General features: G+C 37.8%; 1 protein-coding gene across 17 annotated transcripts in view; it reads right to left on the reverse strand.

The window, feature by feature from the left end:
* Nucleotides 1–27376, reverse strand: part of UCH2 (Peptidase C12, ubiquitin carboxyl-terminal hydrolase 1) — a 114437-nt gene that overhangs the window by 49645 nt on the left and 37416 nt on the right. For all 17 annotated transcript variants that reach the window (XR_016359224.1, XR_016359222.1, XR_016359218.1 and 14 more), the window contains exon 3: nucleotides 5323–5369. Coding sequence is in view for 2 of the 17 variants with exons in the window: in XM_089811762.1 (XP_089667888.1) it covers nucleotides 5323–5369 (47 nt within the window). In the remaining 15 variants the exon portion in view is untranslated. The remainder of the gene's footprint in view (nucleotides 1–5322; nucleotides 5370–27376) is intronic.

A 27376-nucleotide genomic window follows, 5' to 3' on the forward strand; every position in this document is an offset into this window, starting at 1 on the left:
AAGACAACACCCCCCCACAATCCTCTTAATAAGAGAAACCCCCAAAACCGATATTTTGGCACTTTATACTTAGTGTGTGTACAATTGTCACTTGCTAAAACGGACCAAAGTGGACTTCTGATTTTGATGATTACAACTACAAATGTGAAGCTATAGAAGACAAAAAATGGGACACAATATCACTCAAGGATCTTATCAATTGCAAGTGCCAAATGAGGCCATAAAAGACCAAATTTTGACAGTGCTATGTCCACTTACAATTTCTTCAAAATGATATCAGATCTGAAAAGTAGTTAAAAAATCACACTATCAAAAAAAACACCATTGGAAAATATGTGTGTACGACCCCGAATGAAGCTCTGAAATTTACAAAATTCACAATTAGATAGGTGCAATCATGGAGATTCGTAATTTTTCTCAAAAAAAATGGCATCAAATTTGGAGTCCAGATGACCAAGATATGGCCTTTCAAAGTTGAACTACCAAATTAAAAATGCAAATGGTGAGGGGTGAACCAGCTGAACATAAGATTAACTTTGACAATCAAAAAACTATTGTAATAAAAGAAAAATTACTCACTATGACGGTCATATGGATGTTGTTAGAATGGGGTTGTCGTTGCACCAAAAGACCGCTCTATCAATGCCTGATACAACCACTCAACTCATAGTACACAGGAGGCAGTTAAGCCCTTGTCAGAAATCCCAAGGGAAGTGTTGAGCAAATTTCCAACAATCTCCCCCTCAACGTTACCCGAAGGTCTGAGGATTCGAACCTGTGAGCAAGCTCTGATACTACTTGTTAGAATGGGGTTGTCGTTGCACCAAAAGACCGATCTGTCAATGCCCGATACAACCACTCAACTTATAGTAAACAAGAGGCGATTAAGCCCTTGTCACGAATCCCAAGGGAAGTGCTGAACAAATTTCCAACAGATGTCATATTAACACAGCAAATTGTTGAGTTTTCACAAAAAATTTAGTTCCACATTCATGGGTTGATTGGCTTCAAAGCATTTTACAATGTAGAGAGCTCAATGTTGAACCAAAGATGAGTGGTCGAGGTGGCGCCCTGGTGGTGCAAATTAGGCCCTAATTTTACATTGGTGAGGTGGTGTGCTTTTCAAAGCACTTTGCTTGTGCGGAGATTTTGACCAGAGGACATTCACCGAAGGATGCATTTGTGGTGCTCCTTTCAAAGCACATGCTCCATTTAAGCTATGTGGGCCCCGTATAGGTGGGCTGCTTGAAGCATGTATTGGCACGCTTAGTCCAAGTTGGGCGCACAATTTAAGTGTGAATGTGTGTAGAGGGAGCGACTCGTCTTTCGTTGACTTTGGGCAGCCCACATGCACCTTTTAAAGGGGCCAAATTTTCCAAGGTGGGTGGCCTGCCTTCTTTGATCGGCACTCTTGGCAAAAGAGTCATGATTTTATTAAAAACTGCATGTCCTTTATTTATTTTTTTGATTTTTTTTTTTTTATGCTTGCTGCCTCAGTTTGCATGTTGAGGGTTAAGGTAAGAAAATTTTTCCACAAAGAGCCTCTGACACCAACATAGGGTGAAATTTATATCAAAATTCATCGCTTGAGCCTTTAGGATGAAATGGCACGGTTCTTTTGGCCTGAAAATGCTCCATTTGCACATTGTACTCTAGATTTGAGTTACAAGTACAAACCTATAACTTATGCAAATAAACTCGAAATCAGATGAAATTAAAGTCAATCTTGACTTTCTCGAGCCTTTTTGAATGCAATGGAATTGTTGGAGTACTACAATCACCAAATCAATCACAGATCTATGAATCCTCCAAAGTACTACAATCACTAGATCAAGAAAAACAACATAAATGCAAAAGAGAGATTAATGGATCTTCATAAATCCTTTCTGATACTCTAGTTAGTATTAAAATGCAAGAGAGAGCATACGAGATTTTACAAGACCTCTAAAAAAATAATTTAATCTTTCAAAATAGGCTCCGGTACCATGTTAGATTTTGTGAAAACAAATATAAAACCAAAATCTAATGAAAGAGATAGATTAATCAATAGGAAATGAAATTGACAGAATAACAATATGAGAACAATTTCTAATGTAAGAGCTCGGAGACATAATAGCATCAGTACCTCCTAATATGTAAAATACATAAGAGCTAACCAAATGGAATGGCCAAATTGGAATACTCATATGAGAGTAAGAGGTGGGTATATATAGGATATTATGCCCAAGGGACTAAAAACACAATCAATGTGGGATAAATATAAAAAGTCCCTAAGTAAGCTTAACCTAGTGCGAAAAGAGCTAAGAAAGAGCTAGATACCAAATAACCTTATCCACACCAACATGCAGCTACATTCAAAAGACCTTTGCAGTTTCGTAAGATACAATCCATTTAAAAAAACTTACTCCAACAATTGCATCCATTTATGTAGCACTACGTGTCATGTTGGAAGAGGCCTTACCCCACATTAAAAGGAAAATAGATAAGAAAACAAACTTTGTTGTATGCATTTGATGAAGATACCCTAAGTAAGCCTAACCTAGTATGAAAAGAGCTAAGAAAGAGCTAGATAGCAAATAACCTTATTCACACTAACATGCAGCTACATTCAAAAGACTTTTGCATTTTCATAAGATACAATCCATTTCAAAAAACTTACTCGAACAATTGCATACATTGATGTGGCACTATATGTCATGTTGGACAAGGCCTAACCCCACATTAAAAGGGAACTAGATAAGAAAACAAACTTTGTTGTATGCATTTGACAAAGATATCAGGTTCACAAAATTTTATAGCATAATAGTGGGAAATACAAGCAATAGTTTGATTAGCTTTATAGCACTCATCAATTTCAGGTGGACACAAATTATGGTTGCATCTTCCAAAAGAGCGGGTTAATGGTCCAAATGGAAAACAGAGACCTCGGCCATCAACAAGAAGACAAGTGATAATGCAGGTCCCCTACCACAAGTTGCCTCCAGTGCTCAAAGCAGAATTACCTTATCCATAAATCCCACCACTCATTCATATATAAGATGTTGCTAAGCCACTATAGAGCACAAGACCAAACCATGACCAGTGCCATGAAAATGAATACTAATCAAATCACTGATATAGTAGTCAATGAAATGAACAATTGACAGATTCCACTCCATCCAGTCATTAGAGTTGGACAGTTCTGGCAAAAGAGAAAATGATTCGCCATGGACCAAAAGCGGGAAAACTTACTTCATTTGGTACAGTTAGGAGCAATGGGACCTGCTTCTCAAGGATAAATGAATGATCAAAGAAGTAACACAATCATCCAAATAACAATTCTGGCCATAATTCTGAACTTTTCAGAAAAGACGAGTTTACAGTAGTTTCTACATTTTCTTATTCTACATCTTTGAGGCCCTTCAAAGTGGAATTTGCCCATGGAATTTATCTGAATGCCCTTAAGAGTTAAAAATCATTTCCCTAGGGCATTAAAATCAGTTCATGATCTAAGCTTTAATGCCCTAAGGCTTCCAAGTTCCAACCCATATCCAAGTTTGAATTCCAAGCTTCAGTGCATAACCTAAACAAATATGGATACCCGAAATAAATAACTCCAAATACTATTTTTATTTTCATAGAATGTTTTTTCTGAGGACACTAGTTATGACCACGTGGAGTGACTTTCCAATTCTCACAAAGGACACTAAATTACAATTTAAGTAACTTTTTAATCTATGTACGAAAAGCTATGAAATTCCAAATAGGTAAATTTAAGTTCAAGCATACAAGTCTTCTACACAGATTGTCTTCATTGTAGACACTCTTTATTAAAAAAAATCCAATTTGGCTAAGCAAATACAGTATTTTGAGTTTTTTTATAATACATCACATTCTACAGCTAGTGTAGTGTCCCTTGACCTGCAAACTTAATTTAGATCACAGAGAAAAATCCAAGGAAAGAGAGAATGCACTGCCTGAGGGATTGAAAGATGTGAACAAGGGTTAAGTGTCAGTTTTTGCTTTCTTTCTCAGCTATTTCTATGACGGTGAGCAGCATTCAATTGCATCAGAAGAGGACTACTACAGAGATCTTGAAAGCTGACAAGGGATCTGCAGAAAAACTTTTGGCACTGCTTATGTTTGGCTGATGAGCTTTTCTCTGTGGAATGATTGATGGGACTGTATCTTCCAAATAAGCAGTTCAAATGCTGCTCAAATTCAGCAGCCTTCATGTGATATGAGATTTTAAGACATATTTGCCCCAGATTTAATTGAATTCTTATGACTTCTGACTCAGCTTGATGAAGTAACACCCCCTAAGTGGTAGCATCTCCCCAACATTGATTGTGGATCTAGGAACTCTTAGTATCTATATTGAGTAAAAAGTGCATAAGATAATACTAGCCAACAAAGTAGACGTCTCTTTATTTAAGAAGATATCCACTAATGGAGGATTTTGTATTGAATTCAAAAGTTCAAGGAAATATCAAAATGACAAATTATGTAATCGTTATCAGAATGGATCCAAGCACTAATAGTATTTGTAATGTATTCAAATTGTCATTGTTCTCAAGTTTTCACATAGGAAAAAAAATGTTTCGCTTTAAAACTACAAAGCAAGAGGGTCCCATAGCTTTGGTTGGTAGGCATTATAATTCTAAATATTTAATCGTAGCTATACATTAAAAAGCTGACCTGGACAAGCCTAAGATCATATAATCTTAAGTCGAAGCAGAACACCCAATTAAAAAAGGTTGGTCTCATGTTACAGCTTCTTAAAAGATAATCAGTCATCTTAGTGCATCTGAGAGAAATCTAGCACCAATACTACAATTACACATACACTGTACCTTGCTTAGTCAGAAAAGGGGAAAACAAAAGAACTTATACAACAGGCTCATAATATCTTCGGGTTGAGAACAGAAAAATCATTCAAAACTAGACCTTCATGATTTATTGTTGAGAATTCCATAACACTCCTGAATATGTGATTGAAGATATATCAGCTGCTTTCATTTGGTCATCTAAGTAAACAAGGCTAGCATCATCAATATAAAAATACATCCATTGAGCTTAAAACGGACTTAAATTAATACAGCAAGCTAGCCTCTTTTTTATTAGTCTGATTTGCCTGCTTACTAGTTAGTTACACCACGTCATCTTTGGGACTAGCATAGTTTTTGCTTCTTGTGCTTCCTGGTTCTATTCTGGAAGCTAGTACATTTTTTGTTTCTTGTTAACAGAAAATTTAATCCTCAAAGGTGTAGCCTTATATTTAAAAATGAATGTTTCGATCTATTTTAAATTAGTCACTTCTAATAATAGAAAAACCATGAATACCTGAACTCCTTTGACTTGCATATGTTGAATAAGTTCTGTGAACACGCCTGAGTGTGCCATGCATCCAAAAGGTAAAATAAATCCTCAGAAATGTTTCAATTTTTGAGTCACAATTGTAGTATCTTATTTTTGACATGTCACTTCTAAATTCATTCCTATTCCATTTTGATGATTGATTAAAACAATGCAAATGAAACAGGCATTGCCAATGTAAAAGAAAACACTCAACAGATTCTAGCCACCAAACTGGAATACTGAATCATGTACACCATTTTAGCAAATGAAGAAAACAAAACTTCAAATAATCATCAATGTCCCCCACTGCGTGGCATTCCTTACCATAGATCATAAGCATTTATATGAATATCAAGATGCCCATCATTACCCAAGGACTTGTACCCTGATACCCAACCCTTGTCTCCCATATAAAAAATGTCCACATCGCAGAAACCCATGTGGAAAAATCTCCAAATTAGGAAACTTCAGATGGAGTTTCTTTAAATATTTAATAGACTTCTAGAAGCATCCCTTTGCAAATGGAAAACTTCCTCTAGAGGTTTCTCAGAGATTCATATAAATTAAATTCAGTTTTCCTATTGTACTGATATGTGGTTCACAAAAGCTAAAAGAACTAAAGAAATAAAACAATAGGCTTCTAATTTTCCCTTTTAATTTTGCACAAAAAAATCACCAATTTTTTGTGGTCAAATTTTTCTTATCATTTTCAAAGAAGTAATGGTACAAAGAGAACAAAAATAAGGCTTAAGATGTATGCATGCATTGAATTATTATCAATTGGTTGAAAACATGGTAATCTCCAAGCACCCTGTACCATGTTTAACATTTGTTAAGTTTGTAGCTTCAGTTGGATTGATTCGATCATGACATACATGGTTGATAGTAAATCAACATTTAAATTAATATTCTTATATATATTGCATTGGGTTATTATCAATTGGTCGAAAACATGGTAATCTCCAAGCACCTGTACCATGTTTAACATTTGTTGAGTTTGTAGCTTCAGTCAGATTGATTTGATCATGAGATACATGGTTGATGGTAAATCAACATTTAAATTAATATTCTTATATATATGGTTATTTATTATTAATATAGTATTATTATCTAATGATGATTAACCGTAGAGACATGTCTCCTCCTCTCATATTTATAAGTCTTCAAATCTGCATTTGGAAGACACCAATAATAATGACAGTGTTATTAAATTTGCAGAAAACAATCCTTATAACATTAACATGGTATCAGAGCACATACTGTAAATGGAGGAAAAACAAAAATGATCAGAAATGTTAGTGGTGAAAGACATTGAAATATTATATGACTGGAGGTGCAAAATCGAAGCACAGAATGCGAGTGAACAGAACATTAGCGGAACGGATTTGGAGTCTGAAATTCTCTTTCAGCATTCATAAGAGAAAGGGGATAAGGAACGAATTATTATGAAATAGCGATAATATAAAATTGAGGAAAGAACCAGGTAGGACAATAATAAAATAATACAAAGAAAAAAAATTGCATGAAGACACGGGCAGAAAAATGATGCATGAAAAGGAATCATGGCCGCTCATACCACCAGGGTGGCAAGTGTGGGGTCGAACATTATCGCGAGAGAATTCTTAATGAAGAAAAGGTCTATGGAAATAAGATAGAACACGTCACCCCATATGGTGAAGGATTAATACAAAGTCAGTGGTCCACAAGAATATGCAGTCATATTAAACAGGGGTTTCCCGCTCTCCAGACACACGTCAACTATCGCAGGAATGAATCGGCATTGGTATAAGTTGCTCACCAATGGGTCATGTGCTGTAATATGATCACCACGTAAAATACTATTCGAGTATGTAGCATCCAAAAACATGGAGATTATGTGGATACCAAACAAACTGTGGAACCCATGAAAGGAGCACAAGTTCCATATGGTAGATGTATTCTCAGCAGCCACCTTGTTAATCCATTCCACTAGAATAATTATTACAAATACCGTCAATCTGAAATATTCGCAGTTTGAATGTTCTCAGCATCTTGTGAGCACGAGAGCAAATATTCCTTGTAGACAATGTGATTGGTTATGTTCTCACCAAATGCTCATACCTGATGACCATTGCACCAATATTTGAAAATGGAGGATTGCACAAATCTGTTGAGTTCAATGTAATCATTGATTGGCGACTATAATTGTGACGTACAGATACCACAATCATCATCGAAGAATCATGAAACTTATTTTTGCGATAATGGAGGATGTAAATTAACAAGTATTATAGAACTATGGAGGGAATAGCATTAGCAACACTCCCCATTCCTCAAAATCCCTACAAACTAGAATTATCTTATTGGCGAAGGGCTAAAATAAATCAAAGAAACGATGCGAGATTCGCATGACAGAGCGACGGCGGGATGTGTGTCATTGTATCCATCTTTGCAATGGAAGAATCTCACCTTTATTCACTTATCGGAGTTATAGAAAAGATAAAGAGCTCACAAATTTTGTTTGTAAAATTGCAAAATACAGTCATACGAAACTTATTTGAATTTAATTTTCTCAACGCGAGTGTCAAGAGACATTAATAGAAGATGAAATATGTAAGGTCACCAAATAACATGAAATTCATTCCGGTTGGGAATAATAACCATCAATAGATTGTCATGGTGGTCAACTTTGATGAGCCAGGAATGCAACCTCAGGCAACAGACAGAGAAATTGTTTTCTCCTTTGCCTCTTGAAGACAACTAAGTAGACATATCCGACAGATTCATAAACTAATCGTTACTCTAGCCTGATGTGAGATGAATCCCATCTAGTTAATTCTAGAAATTCTGCGCGTAATATTAATCAGAGTGATCTGAGATCAACACCATTTTGAAAGTGCTCTCCAATTGACAATCTAGTCAACAAAACTTATGTGATCATATTTTATAGTGTTTATGAGAAAAATAATATGGCACTGCATGAAATATTGTATAATTAAATATTAGACGTTGAAGATATAATAAAATTGCTCATCAAATGTCATGGGTTTACCTACTGAGTAAGGAGTATTGAACAATAGAGAATTCGACACAACGGTAGTTGGCCGCTGAAAAATATTGCCTAGGAATTAATAGTGTGGATGGAACATACTAGAAATCCTAAATCCTTCTGAGGAATAATATCCATATTTCTATTGTTCAACGATATCTTTTGATCACATAAGGTTCCTCTAAGTAATTATCCATTTGTCTTATTTGAGCTTGATTCTTGGACATCTATTTTATGCAGCACTTCAAAATATTAGCACAATGATTATGATAAGAGCTAGCATGGGGAGCCAATTTCTGCATCAGATAATTGTATAACAGATTTCATCTTCAGGCAATGTCTTGAAACTGATTTTAAGTAGTTGGTATACTCCTATTATGGGAAAGGATATTGATTCATCTCTGATTGAAGACAACATTGCTAGAGCATCTTTGTAGTTCCATGATTTGTAACAGTATTTTTCACTCCTTTGAAATACAAAGATTGGGGTACCTATGAAAGATTGGTTGTGTTATAATGGTTCAACTATCATAGTGGATGAGCATTACTACAATAAATTGAAGGGATTGAATCAACTACTTCTTTGTGGTCATTGGGTTTATTAATTTTCTAAATTTTTGGTCCTTAGTTTTAATAGGTTGGTTCAATGTTCTCTTAATGAGCCTTCTAAAGAGAAGATAACTAACTTGATTGAGTGATTAAAGATTATCATAATATCTTCTATGGAGAGTTTCCTATGATGACCCTTTTATGTTGATAACACTTGGGAATCCAAAAATTCCCGACAGGAAAATATTTGTGAAACACTAAGCATTGAACTATTTGGAGACAAACATTTTGTAAATCAAGCATGTGATTATCCTCAGACACATTTTCTGCTATTGGATGTGATGGTGTTTTGAAAAAGAACATAAAGGAGATTGTCATATTTTATGTGATGCAAAATTGCTCAATGATACAAGAGTAAGAATTTTACATTGTGGGGGGGGAATAATAACCAATATTCCATTCCCACTCGAACCATCTTTATAAGGGAGATGTAAGAGAAGGGACATCATCAAAGTTTCAAATCTGAATCATCTCTTGGGCAACTTGTATTAACGATGGTGATGTACAAATAAGTATTTATTATTCTTAAGTATTACATTTATCTACTCATTATAGTCTCTCTATCATTTGCAGTTTTATATGTACTATATGAGTTATTTTTCCTTGATCTTTTCCTTTTTATTTGAAGATGATCTTGCAGGAAAAGAAGAATGTCACATTGGGCAGCTTATGACAATAGCTTCAAAGAAGTTGTGATCACACTGGATAAAGTGGGGCTCTTGAAGCAGAAATCTTTCATGATTGAGATTATGAATATCCTTCTACATTAAGAGGGAGTATGACACTTCTTCGAAGGCAACACAGAAGCTTAGAAGATTAATACTCAGAGGGAGTCTAAAAATACATGTGTGACTACATGATTTTTATGGGCCTACTCCTGTGTACATCATGAGGAAATATTGACTTATCACCAAAAGGTTAGAAGATTGATATCAGATTCAAAGGGAGTCCGACAGGCATCCTTGGGGGAAGAGAGCCTCTAAGGGAGTAACTACTAGACTTGACTTCCCAAGATCATTGTTCAGAAGGAGAATATTGAGGTGCAATCCTTTGTGAATGATATCTTCTCTATGATGGAGAAGTTCTAAGTGAATTCCTTGTAATGCATTCTTCTCTATGAGAAAAGTTGAGGTGAAAGCCTTTTGTTCCACCCTCTGACTTGCTTCATGGTGGTTACTATTTTGCAGATGTGGATTATGTCATGAAAGGTGACAATCTTTCATTGATGTATTTTCAAAGGATTGCTATTGTGAGGTGACGATCTTATCAATAGTTTGACCTGTTATCATGACAGACTACATCAAGTTGTTGTCCCAGAGTGTCGGTAGTCATGATAACAAATGTATCATGATTAGACTTCATTTGTTGTCCCAGAGTGTAGATCATGAACTTGTCATTATAGAGACCATGACATTGCGATTTCTTATTATCTGATAGGCTACATTAAGTTGTTGTCCTGGAGTGTCGGAAATCCAATAACTCATATTGTACTAGGATATAACAAATTCTTTTCATAGGCATCAAGGATTTTTTTGATGTCAGTGCACATACCAAAAGAATATAAGTATGATGAATATCATATGATCAATAGTTCTTGTTGAATCATACTTCGGATGATATTGAAAGATAACATCTAAGTTGATGGATATATGTTGATATCCTTAAATATGACATTCTGAGAATATCATACTAAGATGATATCTCTTCATATAGTTGAGAGTATAATGTGTTCTATAACAATCCTCCCTAGCTAAGAGGGAGTGTTAAGTTTGTAGTTTCAGTCGGATTGATTCAATCATTAGATACATGGTTGATGGTGAATCATCATTTAAATCAATGTTCTTATATATATATATATATATATATAATCTAATGATGATTAACCGTAGAGACATATTTCTTCAAGAGACATGTCTCCTCTCATATTTTTAAGTCTTCAAATCTACATTTGGAACACATCAATAACAATGGCATTATTATTACATTTTGTAATGTTCCCGTTATAAAATAAATAAATTATCAAACTATTGTTAATGGGCCAATTGATTTAATATATCTCAGACCCATTTCATTTTGTTTCTGTAGTTTGTGTTGCCAGCGGCTATGTTTGTACACCCTCGAAAAGTTTCTCGACAGGTATTTAAGCACGACTTGTTGGTAGTCTTTAGGCATGCTTTTGGATTAATTTTATGTCCTGCAAATTCCTGTTGGGGTTCTCTATTGATCGCCATTTCGGAAGTGAAAGATCTTCCCTATTTGGTCTTTTCAGTTTCGGTGGGTTTCAACCCTCACCCTATTCCATCGCCTGTAATACTTTGCTCAGAACTGGCAAATCGGAGCATCATCTTTCGGCATCTATATTAATTGAAGGATTATTTGTGTTCAAATCTCTTGATCTGGCTTATCTGATAAATTTGGGATTAATAGTTTATGGTGCATAATTATCTTCCATCTTTCATCCATGACTAGGAACCTTCATTTCAACCCCATACAGCAACCCCACTCCCATATGACCTCCTAGTTTTCCCATACCCCCTTCCTTATTCATCGTACTACCTCTATAGATTTTGTACTGCCTCCATAGTCATCCATATGGCCTCCATAGTCACCTGTACGACATTCACAAGCCATCCGTACTGCATTCACAAGCCTACCATACGGCCTACACAAACATTCCATATGGCCCTTCCTGTGCCACCATACAGCATATCTGATACCCTCAAGCATTCCGTACAGACTGTTCTGTACAGTCCTCCAATGGTCTATACATTGGCCATTGCCAACAATACGCCATCCCAACACCCTAAGTACTAGTTCCAAATCGCTGTACGAACTCCATCTGGTCGCCAAAGTTGTTTGGAGAGCAATTTTTCTGATTCATATACGGGAATGGGTCATTACAGTGGTATCAAAGCTTCGACCCTGTCATCCTGTGGACAGCGACTGAGAGTTTATAGGCGGAAGAGAAGGACACATTCCGTTGATCGAATGGCTGCCGAACCGGAACCGACAGCTGCCAAACTTGTGGCACTACTAAGGGAACTTGCCAGGAATCAGGCACAGATCACTGATACCCAGCGACTCATGGAAGAGACTCTCAAGAAGTTGGCAGACAATAAAATATCCAGAGGACAAAATGGTCACAGCACGGACTCGGTGTCGAGAAAATCCAACCCTCATCCAGCACGCTCTCAACCTTCCATGCCGACTTTTCCTCCACAGACAGAGGCACAACACAGAGGGAAACAACCAACCTTTGAAGAGATGCAAGAACAACTGAGAGAAAACTAGAAGAATGCCAATTTTAAGGAAGATATATCCTACAAAGATTACGCGGATCTAAGAATGAGATATTCGGGAGGAAACAGAGCATATTTTAACGACGATCTCAAAAGAAAGTTGAGTAAAGTAAATATGTCTCCGTTTGACAGATCTAGATCTATATCTGCGCAAGCGTGGGTAATGAAGGCCAATACTTACTTCCAGTTGAATCCTATGCCAGAAGAAGAAGCAATCAATTTTGCGGTGCTGCACTTGGAGGGAGTTGTGCATGAATGGTGGCATCACTGCACCATCACACTAGGGCGTGATCAAATAAATACTTATGTGAAATTCACGGAGAGATTGATAAAGCGATTTAATGGTAAAGATTCAGAACTCAATTTCAAAGATTTGGCACAGTTGAGACAAACTAGATCGGTTGATCAGTACATTGCGGAATTTCAGAAACTCTTTGTTTGGTCACGAACATTTCCGAAAGAAGTCGAGTAGTGCTCTTCATGGAAGAACTAACAGAACCTATGAAAGGTTGGGTAATGGGGTTCAATCCTACCACTCTATCAGAGGCTATCAATAAAGCGCAGAGTATGGCATCGTCATCGGCGTCATCCTCTCGAAGTTACTCACATTCCAAACCACCAGCATTTCCAAGGGACAAACCTCCACCCAGGAAACCGTCATTGGACGAAGCTACTAGACAGGAACTTCAAAGGAAGAAACTGTGTTTCAATTGCAAGAGACCTTGGGAGCCTGGCCACAGATGCCTCGGAAAAGGGAAGATCCATTACAATGAGGTCGTGTCTGATCATGAGGACGAACAGGAAGAAATGTCGGCCGAAGACAACCAACCTCACAACAACACCAACATGGTCAGTTTAAAGTTTAAACCGTATGGAGAGAATTGCAAATTTGGTATGGTGTGGAGGAACTATGGCCCTACCTGGTAGCCCAAGGTGCACAGCTTTTCATGTATGGGGAATCCTTCAAGAACAAAGGATTATGATGATGCTTGATAGTGGAGCCACTCTAAACTCATCTCTGGTGAAGCGAAGAGGTCTACCTATGGAGACGCACGCAGGATTCTAGGTCAAGGTTGCCGGAGGGACTCTTCTGCCCTGCACACACCTTGTTCCTCAGCTAAGTATCACAATGGCGAACCACACGTGACCGAGGATTTCTTCATAGTAGACCTTGATGACATGGAGGTTATTTTGGGCTTACAGTGGATGGAGACACTTGATGAATACACTCAGAGCTTCAAATAGATGGATTTCACTTTTGCTGTCAATGGAAAGAAGGTTGTTCTTTGCGGAATGGCGAGGGTCCGAAGGAAGTTTCTGCACATCAGATGGAGGCAATTTTTCGACGTAATGACGTTGAGTGAGCTACACATTGTTTTATCTCGACACAATCTATAAAAGAACAACAAACGCCTCCACACGATGATGAACTCCAAGATATTTTGAGTAAACGGCAAAATCTATAAAAGAACAACGGACACCTCCACAGGATGATGAACTCCAGGATATTTTGAGTAAACATGATAAAGTTTTCATTGATATTCCTCTTGGCATTCCACCTCATCGAGGGTTTGAACATACTATCGAGTTGGAAGCAGGAGCCAAGCCGGTCATAACCACACCATACCACCATCCCAAGAAATTCAAAAATGAGATTGAAAAGACAATTCAGGAATTGCTAGAGAAAGGATGGATCTGTCCTAGCTCTAGCCCTTTCACGTCATCTATGGTATTGGTCAAAAAGGACAGGACAATGCGCATGTGTGTGGACTACCATGCGTTGAACAAAAAACAATAAAGAATAGATATCTCATTCCAAGGATAGATGAGTTGTTGGATGAATTACATGGAGCAATCTATTTTTCAAAAATAGATCTTCGTTCCAGATACCATCAAATCCGCATTAGGGAGGAAGATATAGAAAAGACGACCTTCCATTGTCACTACAGACATTATGAGTTTTTGGTCATGGCATTCGGATTGACCAATGCACCTACTACATTCCAATCATACATGAATCACATCTTCAATAAACAATTGCATAAGTACTTATTGGTATTTTTGGATGATCCTATTTATGGTAGGACATGGGAGGAGACTTGAAGCATCTGAATGAAGTCCTAAGTATCATAGAGGAATAGTCTTTGTTCGCCAAGCAATCCAAGTGTGAATTCGATATCACAGAAATACTGTACCTGGGGCATGTTGTTAGTAAATATGGAGTTCAAGTTCATCAAGAGAACATTCAGGCTATCCTTGATTGGGCTCCCCCAAAATCACTCACGGATTTGCGAGGATTTTTCGGGCTGTGCAACTATTACCGGAGGTTCGTTAAAGGATTCTCTCAGCTCAGTGCACCCTTAACGGATCTAACAAGAAAGGGGTCTTTCCGATGGAACGAAAAGGCACAAATCACTTTTAATAAACTAAAAGAGGCAATGAGCACTTGTCCCGTATTGGCATTACCTGATTTCACTTGACTGTTCATGTTGGAGTGCAACACGTTCGGAAAAGGCATTAGTGCGGTACTGGTGCAGGATAGACACCCCATAGCTTATGAGAGCAAGAATCTTACACAAACGGAACGCTTATATTCCATATACAACAAAGAAATGTTGGCCATCGTACATGCACTAACCAAGTTTCGGCAGTATCTTGTGGGTGCCAAGTTTGTCGTCCGTACAGATCACAACAGTTTGAGATATTTTCTGAAACAACGGGATTTGAACGAAAGGCAACAAAAATGGGTAAGCAAGGTTCATGCTTTTGATTTTGACATTGAATATGTGAAAGAAAAGAACAATGTGGTTGCAGATGCCTTGTCCAGGAAACCCGCCATCTGCTCACTAAACCAGATTTTAGCTCACTGGAAGGCACGTCTATTGGTAGAATACTCCAAAAACACATTTGCCTGTGAGCTAATGGATGGCAATAGCCAAGATGATCGGTACAGAGTAGTGGATGACATCATCTACTATAAGAATTGGATATTTTTGGTGCCGAAATCCAAATTGAAGCAAAAAATATTAAAGGAAGTACACGACTCACCCTTGGCGAGACACCCGAGGTTCCTCAAAACTTACAAAAGTCTTCGAGAGAGGTTTTCATGGAAAGGACTTAAAGGAGATGTGTTGCAGTATCTGAGAGAGTGTGCAGTCTACCAGCAGAACAAATCCGAACATACTCTACCTGTCGGGTTACTGCAACCTCTGCCAATTCTAGAACATAAATGGGAAAGTATCTCGATGGATTTCATAATGAGGCTTCCCAAGGTGAATGGAAAGGATTGTATTTTCGTGGTGGTTGACGGATTAACAAAGTACACACATTTCTTCGCCATCCCCTAAGATTTTCAGGCTGCACAAGTTGTCGATCTGTTTTTGAAAGAAGTCTTTCATGTGCACGGGTTACCCCAAAACATTGTCAGTGACCAAGATAGCGATTCATCAATATCTTCTGGACATAATTGTTTCGGATGGCAGGAACAAAATTGTCACCAAGTACTAATTACCACCCGTAGAGAGATGGACAAACGAAGATTGTGAACAAGTGGCTCGAAGGTTACCTTTGGAACTACGTTTCAGCACAACGAGCATGGATCAAATGGATACATCTAGGGGAGTATTGCTACAATACCAAATGTCCATCGAAATGGCACTATTCAAAGCTCTATACGAGTACGAACCCCTTTCCTTCATCGACACAATTCTGAGCCACAATCGTGCACCAAGGGCGAGAGACTGGCTTCAGGAGGGACGGGACATACTGAGATGCTTTAAGGAAAACTTACAATGAGCGCAAAATCAATAGAAGATGTACGCCGATAGACACAGACTAGAGAGGAGTTTCGAAGGAGGGGCCTTGGTTTATCTCAAGCTTCAGCCATATAGGCAATCCTCATTGAAGGAAAAAGGTAAGGAAAAATTGAAGCCACGATTTATGGCCCCTATTGTGTAGTTCGTCCCATTGGTGAAGTCATGTACAAGTTGGAACTTCCGAAGGGAAGCCATATTCATAACGTCTTTCATGTCTCATGTCTGAAGAAGGCCATAGGGCAAAACATCATAGTTGTCACAGACCTTCCACCACTCAATGAAGAAGGCAAGCTCATCCTGGAACTAGCTGAGATCATCGAAGTACATGAGAAGACTCTACGGAACAGCATAGTGAAGGAACATTTGGTGCGTTGGAAACACTTGCCATTGGACGACGCAATGTGGGAGGGCGAGCACATTCTCCAGCACCTAGCATTGCATTTGCTTGAGGACAAGCAAAATTTGGGACGGGAGGACTATAATGTTCCCGTTATAAAATAAATAAATTATCAAACTATTGTTAATGGACCGATTGATTTAATATATCTCAGACCCATTTTATTTTGTTTTTGTAATTTGTGTCGCTGTCGACTATGTTGGTACACCTTCAGAAAGTTTCCCGACGGGTATTTAAGCACGGCTTGTTGGTAGTCTCTAGGCATGCTTTTGGATTAATTTTATGTACTGTGAATTCCTATTGGGGTTCTCTGTTGATCGCCATTTCGAAAGTGAAAGATCTTCCCTATTTGGTCTTTTCAGTTTCGGTGAGTTTCGACCCTCACCCTATTTTGTCGTCTGTAATACTTTGCTTGGAACTGGCAAATCAGACCATCATCTTTCGGCATCTATATTAATTGAAGGATTATTTGTGTTCAAATCTCTTAATCTGGCTTCTCTGATAAATTTGGGATTAATAGTTAATCGTGCATAATTATCTTCCATCTTTCATCCACGACTGGGAACCTTCATTTCAACCTCGTACAGCAACCCCACTCCCGTACGACCTCCTAATTTTCCCGTACCCCCTTCCTTATTCCCCATACTACCTCCATAGATTTTGTACTACCTCCATAGTTGTCCGTACGGCCTCCATAGTCACCCGTACAACATTCACAAGTCATTCGTACAACATTCACAAGCATACTGTATGCCCCACACAAACATTTCGTACGGCCCTTCCTGTGCCACCGTACAGCATATCTGCTATGCTCAAGCATACCGTTGAGAAGGAAATCTACTGGGCTCACGATTTCCCAAATGAAGCTTTTTCAATTGAATTTGGATATAGATTTTGCATATATTGAAGAAGATAAAGCATATTTAGTAGACTTCCAACTAATTAAGTCTTTGATTTCTAACATGCCCATTATAAACTAGGATTCTAAAGAAGAAGATAATATCCTTGAAAGAACAAAGGCTATGCTTGAAAGAACAAATTCTTGGATAAAAATGAAAAAGATCAAAAATGCTAAAAAACCAATAGATTTCAGTTCTAATGCTAATCTTAGATCTATAGGTAGTAGGATATCTTTAATGATTAACAAGGCACAAAGCAATAATCCTCCCCTAGTACAAAAGGCTCATTTCTAGAATAAAACATAGATTTTGACACCTATTGGACCTACTGAAGCTATTCAGGTTGATAGTGAACCTAACAAGGATATAGGTTTGTACGGTCCTCCAATTGTCTGTACGTTGGCCATTGCCAACTGTACACCATCCCAACACCCTCAGTACTAGTTCCAAATCGTTGTACAAACTCCATCTAGTCACCAAAGTTGTCTGGAGAGGGAATTTTCTGATTCGTATACGACAACAGGTCATTACACATTTGCAGAAAATTATCCTTAAAACATTAACATCATTCACCTCCCAATCTATGTCTTCTATCTATAGGTGATCATGGTATGAAATTTAATTGTTTTTTGTGTGATTATAACCATAGTTTCTATAATTATATTCACCGGGCCAAAATTTTGACTTGGCAAAATTCAATAGTTGAAGAAATACTCAAATTTCTTAAAAAGCACAAATTCCATGCCAAATAAAACTACAAAATGTATCAAATGAGTCCATAAAAAAAGGGGAGGTATCTTCTTATAAATTTAAATATAAATCGTTCGAAGAGTTTAAACTGCATCATCGAGCCAATAAAATAGCTAGCTGATACTTTATGAATTTAAAATGATTGTTGTTGAAATTATTATAAAAAACATATCTACGCTAGTTAAAATTCACTAGATTTTATAACGGTGAAAAACTAAGTATTTTCAATGTTGAAATTTTGTTTTTCTATATTTTTCTACATCTAGGCATCCATTTGAGCAAAATGGCAGTCTTTCCTCTGAGCTCAAAGGTACGCATTCAAGTTGAATGAGAGTTTGTAATGTTCACGTCCTACTCTGGGATCAAAATAAACAATAAAGTGATGGTGTACGGTCTACTGTACGGGTGGTGTACAAATGCCGTACAGTATCAAAGAATGATTGCTCAGGTAAGTCTGTACAGAGGTCACAGGAGGCCGTATGGTGGCCAAACCTGGTTGTACGGAAGATGCTTGGTCATACAGTAGAGAAGACAGTTTGTATGGTGTTTGGAGGAGAGAGTATATTGGTTGTACAGTGCAAACAAGCAGGGTCGTACAGGATAATTCAGAAGGGCGTGCGATGGACACCAATCATGGCCGTACAGTGGGCACCAAGCATGGTTGTACAAAGAATCTATAAGGCCATACGGGGGATACAGAACATGGTCATACAAAGATTGCAGAGAGTTGTACAGTGGTCACAAAGCATGGTCATACGGATGGTTTTCAAAGGGTTGTATGATGTAATGAGACTTACAATATAGATGTTTGTGTCTGAGGGTGTGGTGCAGATGAAGTCGATGTTGGTGGGGACCGAATTACAAATACAACCAAGGTAAAACTCGAAACAAGAAATGGGGAGTGAACACAATAATATTCAATTGATATTCGGAATATGATGGTGCTCCAATTTTCCAGATCCAAGCGAAGTATTACAAGCGACGGAATAGGGTGAGCGTTGAATTCCACCGAAACCGAAATAGCCAAGTAGGGAAGATCTTTCAATTCAGAAATGGCGAACAACAGAGAACTCCAACAAGAATTCGCAGTACAGAGAAAACAATCCAAATTGCATACCTAAAGACTACCTACAAACCGTGCTTAAATACCTGTCAGGAAACTTTCCAAGGGTGTACAAAGATAGTTGACGATGACATAAACTATACAAACAAAATAAAAATGGGTTCAAGAGATATTAAATCAATCAGCCCATTAAAAAGGTTTAATTAAATACATTTATTTTATGATGGGTACATTACAGTCCTCCCGTCCCAAAATTTGCTTGTCCTCAAGCAAATGTACATCTGGTTCTAAGAAACCTTCCATAATCAACTCCTTCAATTCTGAGGCAGGCACTAAGTAGATTTTCATGCCGAAGTAAATGATGTCATCAATAACTTTGTATCTTTCATCCCGTACATAGCCATCCATCAACTCGCATGCAAAAGTGTTCTTGAGGTACTTGACCAATAGATGAGCCCGACAATTATCCAAGGAATGTGGTGAGGTGTTGACTATCTTGTTTTTACTTGCAGCGTTTGGGACCAAATCCTGTTTAAAAATTGCCTCCATCTTCTTGGTTGTGACTTCCCTCAATCCTTTATTTGACATTCCTCTTAGCAGCACCTTGCCATCCATCTCGAATGAGAAGTCCATCCTTTTGAAACTTTGGGTGTACTAGTAAAGAGTTTCCAACCATTGAATGCCCAAAATGATATTAGTATCAACCAAATCTATGAAAAAGAAATCATCTTCCATGATATAGTTTCCCATGGAAATTTGTAGCCGTGGGATTACATAAGTGCCTCCTGCAACCTTAACCTCAAGTCCTCCATTCTCAACTGCACGCAGGCCTTTACTAGTGACCAAAGATGAATTGATGAAATTGAGCGTGGCGCCACTATCCATCATGATTGGGACTCATTTTCCATGAAGTGTGTCACAAACCCTAAAGATACCACTTCCAGTCGATTTAGTGAGAGTAGCAATAGAACCCCCTTTTTGTATCAGGGCATTAATTCTCTCCTGCGGGGTAATTTCTTCATCAATTGCTGCAAGTATTTGTCCTTCGTCATCATCAGGCATCACCTCAATGTAATGAATCTTTCCCTTCCCAAGGTAGCAAAATGATCGGGTCCCCATGGTTCTTTGCATGTGAAACAGAGCTTTTTCCTCCGAAGTTCTTGCCGAGAATCTTCATCAATCTGAGGTTCCTTCTTAACTATCTCCTTGTCCTTGTCTTCTTGTGGGAATGGTGTTGGTGTAGCTACATGAGTTTTGGAGGAAGATGCGGCCATGTCACGCAACTTCTTAATAGCTTCGTTGAGTGCACATGGGTTGAACCCTTTGATCCAACCTCTCAAAGGCTCCCTCAGACCATCCATGAATAACACAATTCGGCGTCTTTTAGAGATGTTTGTGACTAGTATAGATAGTACAAATAGCCTTTGGAACTCAGTGATGTAGTTGTCTACCGTGCCATTTGCTTTAGCTGAGCTAGATCTTTGAAGTTTAGCTCAGAATCCTTCCCATCGAAATGATCAATAAGTCTCTCAGTGAACTCGACATAAGAGGTCACTTGGTCGTGACCGAGAGTGACCAATCCATGATACTACCACTCATGCGCCACTCCTTCTAGATGAAGTGTTATGAACTTGATTGCTTCCTCTTTGGGCACTAGATTGAGTTGGAAATAGGTATCTGCCTTTAGGACCCATGACTGTGCGGTAATGACTCTAGATCCATCAAATGGCGATTAGTTTACCTTTTCGATCTTTCTCCTAATCATCATTAAAATAACCACGATTTCCCCCGCCAGACTATCTCATTCTTAGATCAACATAGTCTCTATAAGATATATCACCTTCTATATTTGCATTCTGCCAATCTTCCCAAAGTTTTTCTTGCATTTCCTCAAAAGTGGGCTCTCTTCCTTTGCAGGGTGCTTCTGTCCTTGGAAGGAAGATGGGTATCGAGGGTCAAGAGCGAGAGGGTTGAAAGTTTGTCCTTCCCGAAACAAAATCATCACTATGCCCATTTTGTTCTCCTATTGTCTTTCCCTTGGCCAATTTTTGCAGAGTTTCCTGCATAAGCCTTTGGGTTTCGTTGATTTGTATTTGATTGTTGTTTAGCTCACTTAAAAGATTCCTGAGTTTTGTCGTAGGATCTTGATGATCTACCATTCTATCAATAGGGTTATTTCGCCTTCTCCTTCAAGTATAAACTTGCATTCACTTCCATAGGCAAGCAGGATCAAAAGCTCTGATATCACTATAATGTTCCCATCCTACTCTACGATCAAAATAAACAATAAGTGATGGTGTATGGTCTATTGTGCGGGTGGTGTACGGATGTCATATGGTATCAGAGAATGATTGCTCAGGTAAGTCCGTACGGAGGTCACAAAACATCGTACGGTGGCCAAACCTGGGTGTATGGAAGATGCTTGGTCGTATAGTAGAGAAGACAGTTTGTACGGTGTTTGGAGGATAGAGTATATTGGTTGTACGGAGTAAACAAGCAATGCCGTACGGATAATTCAAAAGGGCGTACGGTGGACACCAATCATGATCATACGGAGGTTTTAGAAGGTCATACGATGGGCACCACGCATGGCCGTACAGAGATTTCAAAGGGTCGTACGGGGGATACAGAACATTGTTGTATGGAGATTGCAAAGAGTTGTATGGTGGTCACAAAGCATGGTCGTACGAACGGTTTTCAAAGGGTTGTATGGTGTAATGAGAGACGTACAATATAGATGTCTGTGTCCTAGGATGTGGTGTAGATGAAGTCGGTGTTGGTGGGAACCGAATGACAAATACAACCAAGGTAAAACTCAAAACAAGAAATGGAGAGTGAACACAGTAACATTCAATTGATATTCGCAATATGATGGTGCTCTGATTTGCTAGATCTGAGCGAAGTATTACAAGCAAGGGAATAGGGTGAGCCTTGAATCCCACCGAAACCGAAATAGCCAAGTAGGGAAGATCTTTCACTTCCAAAATGGCGAACAACAGAGAATTCCAACAGAAATTCGCAGTACAGAGAAAATAATCCAAATTGCATACCTAAAGACTACCTACAAACCGAGCTTAAATACTCGTCGGGAAACTTTCCGAGGGTGTACAAAGATAGCCAACAGCAACATAAATACGGAAACAAAATAAAAATGGGTCCGAGATATATTAAATCAATCGGCCCATTAACAAGGTTTAATTAAATACATTTATTTTATGACAGGGACATTACAGAGACAGAAATAGTAGATATTGTACTTCCTTGCTCTGTTGAACTTAAATGCCCAAGGATCAAAGGATATTCCCAAATTCTAATTAATGTTCTTCAAAAATATTCTTGCCCAATTTAGAAACTAGGATGATGAAGAGGCCTGAGCTTAATGTTAGAATTTCAAGGAAATTGGCTTCTCATTGCCTCCAAGAGGCAAAAACTGTAGTCAATCTCTTGGCCAATCCCTACTGATCAAGATTTGCCCATGGTCCTTTCCAGTTACAAATTTGATTTGTCAATGGAATCAAAAGTAAATTTATTTTTTATACATTAATGATCTTGTTGTGTTGGAGGAGTCACATGGTCATGGTTTCCATGTATTTGTTGGCATATTACATTCAACATCCATCAAAGCAGTGTGATGGGCTTTTGTGGTGGAGAGGATGGGGTGTATTGAAGTTTTGTGTTGTCTGTGTAAAGCTATCGTGCTATTACCACTAGCATGTGTGACCCACTAGTTTGTGTTGAGCAAAGGTTGTCATTGATGTCAAGGCATCTGAAAGATTTGAATTTTCTGTCTTGTTATATTAGAGCATCTGAGTTCAAGAAAGACAAAGTCAACTCTGTTCAAAAGCTCTCTTGATGTCCATTGTCATCATCATGTTCTGGTCCTAGTGTCTCCTGTTTGTCTATCACATGTCATGTTGTTTGCATTGAAGTTTTGTTGCTGCGAGACAGATTATTCTTACCTGTGATTGTGTTCTACATTCTTTGTATCTTGCATGTGGTTACTTAGCACTACATGGGTCTTATTTTCAGTTGACAGATAGCAGAGTATACATCGACTAATGGAAATGGAAATGCTGACCGTTCATATATTATTGTTGTCGGTTCCTTATTGAAGCTGCTGGTTTACTTATATCATCGGTTCAGCTGGAAACGTTCTTGTATCTTAACTATGGACAGGTCATTACAGTGTAACGCATGTGTCTCTTTGGATTCCTTAGCATAGTCTATTTGTGTTGTGTTGAGCTTATTTTGGATTGATGGTGGGTGGAAACAGGTGATGAGATCATATATTCTTCAGGCAGGACGACAGGAGACACCACCTGTAATGTGTGCATCGTATATGCAACAGAACCATTCTGTGTCTGATCATGTATGATCAATTTATCTGTGTAAGACCTTCTGAATGTTGAAGGTATCTGTGAGATACTTGGAGCATTTTATATTCTGTATTTGCATAGCATTTTGATTGAAAGTTAAAAGTTATCAGTCACAAGCTTGAGATCACTGTACTCATTTGAGCTCTCAAAAAATGATCTCTTTCTGGATGTGACTGGGTTTTCGGCTCGAGTAGGAGGGTTTCCCAGGGTAGTAAATCTGTGTCTGTTTACTCATGCTTTGATGTTAAAGGTCCTGCATATTGCATTATACTATTCTGGGTCGAAAACTTCAAAAGTATCTGCAATATGTTTTTGAGATTAGTTGCTCAGAAATGGTATTTGTGCTCTATGTACTATCATAGTGTTCGGCTCTGCTGCTGCAATTGAGAATTGTGGATTGTCAATTGGAAGATGAGTAAAACCACATATGTAGCAATTTATTCCAGAGTTTTAGCAGATTTGATCAAAAGGACTATAAGTTAAAGATGACAAAGTGTTCACACTATTAGTCGGCTCATCTTCCGGTTTGATGTGTGAAAGGATTGTAACATGAGCTGGCCAAAGGTAGCCTGTGAATGTTACTTGGGAGCAGTTGAGTTCATGTTGGGAAACGCATAGTGCATCCACTCTTCTAGAGTAATATGTAGGCTTTAACTTGGCCTATTACACATTTCATTTAAGGAATTTTCTTGTCGCCAACTTGTGGATGATGTAACTATCTTCTAGGCCAACATATGAATGTACTCATCATTGTAAATACATATATATTGTTAATCTAGATTCATACCTAGATGTGTTGCTGTGAGTATTTTGTAGAAAAGTTGTGCAAAATGCAAACCACTTATTCAATTAGCAAAGATGGATTAAGGTGTGAGAATCAAGTTGTAGATCCTATACACTCTAAGAGAGAGTTTTATAGCAGAATATCTAGCTGATGGTGCAAACTGAGTTTGGAATATTTGCATGATCCTATCTTAATAGTTATGGAGGACCGTGTGCCTCATTTGAGTTGGTGTTAGATCTTGAGTTAGGTGATTTGTGTCTTCTGTAGGTTAGTGCCTGCAAATTCAGTGTACAGGGATTGGTGTCTCCAATAGGTTGTCCCATAACATTTGTAAGTCTCATATTTTTTTGTGAGGTTGGATTTCTATAGTAGATCCACGCAGCTATTCTCACCATGCTTTCCCCCTATTGGATTTAGTGTTCTTATGTGTTGAAGTGCAATTGTATTTGACATTAGCTTATCTACATTAATGATGAGAAAAAACTCGTGATGATTCTAACGTTGGATTCAAGTTGAAGTTGAGACTTAGCATATACTGATTCACAACCCCCAGCCCCTCTCAATATACTTGTGTGCTTAACAATTGGTATCAAATCAAATTCCCTTGGAAGAAGCTTAACAGCTTGAGGTAGATTCGGGATGGCACACTCAACTGCTCAAGAAGGTCTCTCTTCAAACATGGCACCACTTTTTGATGGATCCAAATATGGGTTTTGGAGGGTACGGACAGAAGCTTATTTAATGGCTTTAGGGTCTGATGTTTCACAATCTGTCGTGGAAGATTATGAGATTCCAAATAGTCCTCCAAGAGATTGAGCAAGAAAGAGAGCATGTGAAACTAATGCAAAGGCAACAAATCCTATTTTATTTGGTTTATCCAACTCTAAGCTTGTGTAGATAATGCACTATAGGACTGGAAAAGAAGTTTGGAACACACTTAACAATATCTATGAAGGAGATGATAAAGTGTCTCCAACCTGCAGAGGACTATTTAAAAGTTTAAAGATGATGGAGGATGAAAATATTGTTGCATACCTACTCTAGGATGATGAAGTTAATTTTACCATCAAAGGCCTTGGTGAAGAAGTGAAAGAACCAGTGATTATCAAAATGGTACTAAAATCTCTTCTCTCTAAGGGTGATTCAAAAATTTATGCAATAGAAGAAGCCAAAGATCTGAATAGTCAGACTATGGATGAGTTACATGTGAAATTAAGTGCACATGAGATGAGAATTGTCAATGATAAATTTTAACAAAAGCGGCAACTTTCAGGGTGTCCGTGGAAAATAAAGATTCAAATTGTAGTAAAGCATCAGATTTGGAAATAGAAAATTTCGGGAAGTGATTAAAAAGATATTCCAGATACTATAAAGCTAAGTTAGCATCCAAATGTGTGAAATTGTCACAAAAATAGACATATTGTATCCAAATGTTCCTTCAAAACTAGTAGTAATAATGTATCACAACATAAGAGGAAGAATAGGTTTTATGCTAAGGAAAATGACTACTCATCTGATGAGTATGATTCACACACGTCTACAAATGCAAAGGCTTTATTCATATCAATGAAAACTCTTGGTGGTGATGCAGAAAATATGCTTTCCAAAAATCACGAAGAAGATGTTAAAACAGATTTCAAAGAAGAGCTTCATTGTGCTCAGAGTGATAAGGAATCTTAAGAAACAAATTGTGGGGGAAATTAAAGCTAAAGATTCATTGACACAAAGGCTTGAGAAATCTGAGAAGCTGACCGTAGATCTGAAAGTTCAGCTGGATGAAGGAAAGAGGGTAGAAGATGTCATGGCTAGCAAGAAGACAATTTCAAAAGAGAATTTTAAAAGGATTGAAAGTTGATCAAATCAGACAATTAACTATTATTTTCTTTTTTCTTTTGTTTACTTGATTTGAAAAGCAAAACAACTCAAAGAATTAGGGGGAATGGTATCAAAGAAAATTCACTTCCCCTCATCTTTTAAATATTTAACACTTTTAAGTTCTATCTGTATTGATTTTTTAAAAATAAATGCTTATCAGTTTGCCTGCTGCTGATTTTTAGCAAAACCATACTGAATTTTTTCAATATTAATACACGGATGTCAAATTCAACACAAACAAGTGGCAGAAAAGATCCTGTACCAAGGTATGGGACAATAAAAGCCATCAAGGACCAAGTCACTTGTAACAAACACAAGAAGCCTATGATAGGAGGATTATAGATTAAAATACCACCTTGCTAAAATACCTGGACAAAATGTGAAGGTATGCTCTAAGCTCTCCAAATAGGTTGCAAGAGAAATAAATGCCCTACTTGTAGAGTTTGAAATTAAGAGTGGAAAATCAGAAGACAATAGATGCAATAACAGTGGTAGAGAATCTGAGTCCATCTACAATTCCTTTGTTACCCAAAATCCAAGTATTCATCACACATTACATATTCTCTATCAGTCAGAAACTTGAGGGTTCTATTTCTACTTTTAGCCTTCATCACCAACAAACAAACAATTCATACTACAATAATTTACCCTTCAGTGTGGAAAACAGCCTTATTGGTAAGAGTTGGTGAATGCATTAATATTTGATGATAAGGCTTTTAAAAGTCCAATAGCTAAAGAATTAAGCGGGTCATTTCTTGATCAAAAGAAAATATGACGAAAAATGGTAGCTACACTTTATCAAATGGATAGACGGTTGGACAGAATAGGATTGGCTTCTAATGGCAAATTGGTATTCTTGAAGTCTATATATATCTCCTATTAAGTCAAAAACACTGACATTTTGTGCAATCCATTGGAGAGGGCGATCCATAAGGTTGTGATTGAGAACATTGTCCAAGTTATCATGTACAACACAACAGAATATGCATCCATAGGGAAAGTTATAGGAGAGGCATCCTACCATTTTCTGGACTCCTTGTAATGCACGTTGCTTGAATTCGCTATTAGAGTACATTGGAAAAATTGGAGGATAGATAAAAGAATGTGATTGAAGATGCTAAACAGTTTACCTTATTTATCCATC

This window comes from Cupressus sempervirens, chromosome 11, assembly GCF_028749045.1.
Source record: "Cupressus sempervirens isolate cs-2001-9-10 chromosome 11, ASM2874904v1, whole genome shotgun sequence".
NCBI lineage: Eukaryota > Viridiplantae > Streptophyta > Pinopsida > Cupressales > Cupressaceae > Cupressus > Cupressus sempervirens.